Source organism: Arachis hypogaea, chromosome 11 (assembly GCF_003086295.3).
Source record: "Arachis hypogaea cultivar Tifrunner chromosome 11, arahy.Tifrunner.gnm2.J5K5, whole genome shotgun sequence".
In the NCBI taxonomy this organism is placed as follows: domain Eukaryota; kingdom Viridiplantae; phylum Streptophyta; class Magnoliopsida; order Fabales; family Fabaceae; genus Arachis; species Arachis hypogaea.
The window spans coordinates 50,690,573-50,693,151 of NC_092046.1; the positions used below are offsets into that span (position 1 = coordinate 50,690,573).

Here is a 2,579-nt window from a genome sequence, read left to right on the forward strand (position 1 = left end):
TCTTTTATTCATAACTTGATAAAACAATTTGTGAGCTGATAAAACAAAGTGTGTTGTTTTTTTTGACTAATTATTGAGAGAGAAGCTGTCCTAAGGGAACTGGGAATTAATAATCCATTAAAGTGTTAAACCAATAAGGTTCTAAATAGGCATCTTGATCTTGAAAACCAAAAATTTTAACATTTTGGTTATCTTTGGATCGGTGATATCTGATATAAGCTAATTTGTAAACTCTTAAGGAAAAAATCAAATAATATTGTTGCATAAGATCCAAATATTGTTAAACAACTCGATGCAATAGGCAAAAAAACTAGTATCAAATAACATAAATTACAACAAAGTTGAGTAAAAACAAGGTTGAGTACAAATTAGTTTGCAATCAGCCCCAGCGCAAGGATCCTATTTCCTCTTCCAGAATGAATTGTGGAAGCTGTGTTGTTCCTGCCTTTCCTTTAGAGCAACATTAAGTTTATCCTTTCAAAAATCACTCTGTTGTGAAGAGATAGATTTCGTAGCAGTTAATGATTGTTTCTGTCCCAAGTCAGTGGATACAGAAGGAAAACTAGAAGACGCTTCCCCCACTGATTGTGAGTTATTCAAAAGATTTCTTACTCTTTGTTCAATATCTGTAGACATTCTAATTTTCAGAACACTTAACAAAGTTAAGTACATTTCTAAATCCTTCCACACAAAAACAGAAATCAGACATTGAAAAAGGGAAGATATACTCTATCTCTTTCTGTGTTGATCCATGACGCTCGTCAAGATTTGCACGGTAATCAGGCAAAGGAACTTTGCTTACAACTAGAGTTTTCCCTTTATTATAAGCATGGCTTTTTTTTCCCAAGCATCTTCATCTTCCCTATCTTGTCCCACCACTCATTCTCATCAAGCACCTCCTTCTTCTGCACCCCACCAAAATTAAAAATAAAATCAATATTATCAATAAATATTTGAAGTATCTATATCCTAAGTTCCTAATCAAACCAATATAGCACTAACTATTCAACTTGGGAGTGATTATTATCAAACACATCATACACAGAAAAAAAGAGTTTTTCCCAACTAGATTGCATTGACTACATGTGTAAGACTACGCCATTATATCATCTTGTCAGTCATATCCATATCAAACCATTTAAACCCTACTATACAACAATCACATCGTTAATAATAAAACTAATTTAAATATCTCTCTACTATCTATACTAAAGCAATATTGAGTTAACAGAAAGTGAGATACATTACATACCTCCTTCAACCTCTTTCTTTTCAGCCTGCATTCAACCAACTTAATCAATAAAAAAGAAGAAAAATCTCAACTTTAATTCAGTAAAGCTCCTCAATAGTGAAATTTCCAAGAATAGTGAACCTCACTTACCACATAAGAATCTCCATTTTCCAAACATAAAATAAAAATATATAAAAAATGAAACTTTATTAAAAAAAATTTGAAAAATGGGGTAAGTACCTGTTTGCGTTCATAGACCTAGCAGCAGACTCACGATTCTTGATCATGCGTCTCTGTTTCTGAAGGCTGGCCTTGTCCACTGGTTCCTCCACCGCCCTTCTCTTTCCCTTTGCCATCGCAACTGCCCCTTCTCCTTTACCACCACCGCCTCCTGATAATAACGAGGGTGCTGAGACTCCACTTGTTACCGCAGCATGAATCCCATTGGCAAAAGGCTCAGCCGCGGAGGAAGATAAGCCTTCAACGGTGGACACCTGCGGGAACTGATGAGGAACATGATGATGATTATGAAGAGGAGCAACAGCGGTGATGTCGTCATCAGTGACGGCAGCGCTTTTTGAGAGCAAAGCCTCAAGGGTAGGGAAAGAAGTGGAGGGTCATCGCGAAGAGAAAGAAGGCATCAAACTGTTGAAATGAGGGTTTGGTTCTGAAATTTTATATGGGGCAATTTTAAAATATTAAAAAATTTGTATCTCTTATTGTAATTCATAATAAATTATAAATAAATTAAATATAAACTATTAGATTGTTTATCAATCTAATCCAATGGTTTAAATTGTATGGTGCATTAGATCAGCTCAAAAGACCTGAGCTGATTTTAGACAGACCCGGACACTTTCCTTAATATCTCTAAGAAAAGGTGATAAGGAATTTTTCCTATGAGACAAACTTCTTAAAAGTTTTGGTTTTCCTATGATACTATATGTTGTGGACTCTGAAAAAATAACCAACCCACGAGATCATGGTGAAAAGGAACATACATAAATCATATGCATTGATTTGTATTATTTTAGTGTACTTAATTTCTTGTAAATGTCAATTATGTGTTTAATTGCTAATTGATATTATGTGATTTGTTTGCAATTTGATACTGACTGGATTCGCTTGTGTTTATTGGTCATATGGAGGTAATGGAGGTACGGGTAATGTCAGAGAATAGAGTTGACCCGAAGCCAAGAGTTTGTGCTAAAAAGGCAAGGAAAATGTTGAGTTTAATGCTATAATGCATAGATATTGATACAAGATATAATACGACATAAGACATATAGATACACAAATTTTAAAATTTTATAATATATATATATATATATATATATATAGATAAATC

General features: G+C 33.9%; 1 protein-coding gene across 3 annotated transcripts; it reads right to left on the minus strand.

Annotated features, from left to right (window-relative positions):
* Positions 1 to 234: 234 nt before the first annotated feature.
* On the minus strand, positions 235 to 2,241 carry LOC112720842 (uncharacterized). 3 transcript variants are annotated; one of them, XR_003162394.2, is made up of 4 exons: positions 1,472 to 2,142; positions 1,253 to 1,277; positions 729 to 905; positions 235 to 626 (listed from the first exon to the last, which is right to left on the minus strand). XR_003162394.2 is itself a non-coding variant. In XM_025771937.2 (3 exons), exons 1-3 carry the CDS (start codon positions 1,585 to 1,587, stop codon positions 822 to 824), a joined length of 225 nt encoding a protein of 74 aa, XP_025627722.1. In that variant the 5' UTR covers positions 1,588 to 2,241; the 3' UTR covers positions 235 to 821. The 3 variants fall into 3 exon arrangements, 1 of the variants encoding a protein (XP_025627722.1); XR_011867546.1 differs by having other exon boundaries at positions 235 to 637; positions 1,472 to 1,897; XM_025771937.2 differs by having other exon boundaries at positions 235 to 905; positions 1,472 to 2,241.
* Positions 2,242 to 2,579: the final 338 nt, after the last annotated feature.

What these genes read in the sequence shown, in the direction of transcription:
- LOC112720842 (XM_025771937.2), bottom strand. Translation starts at nt 1,587, where the DNA reads ATGGCAAAGGGAAAGAGAAGGGCGGTGGAGGAACCAGTGGACAAGGCC. An exon ending in AGGTCTATGAACGCAAACAG is followed by an intron (nt 1,278 to 1,471) that starts GTACTTACCCCA and finishes GGTTGAATGCAG; the next exon opens with GCTGAAAAGAAAGAGGTTGA. An exon ending in AAAGAAAGAGGTTGAAGGAG is followed by an intron (nt 906 to 1,252) that starts GTATGTAATGTA and finishes GGTGGGGTGCAG; the next exon opens with AAGAAGGAGGTGCTTGATGA.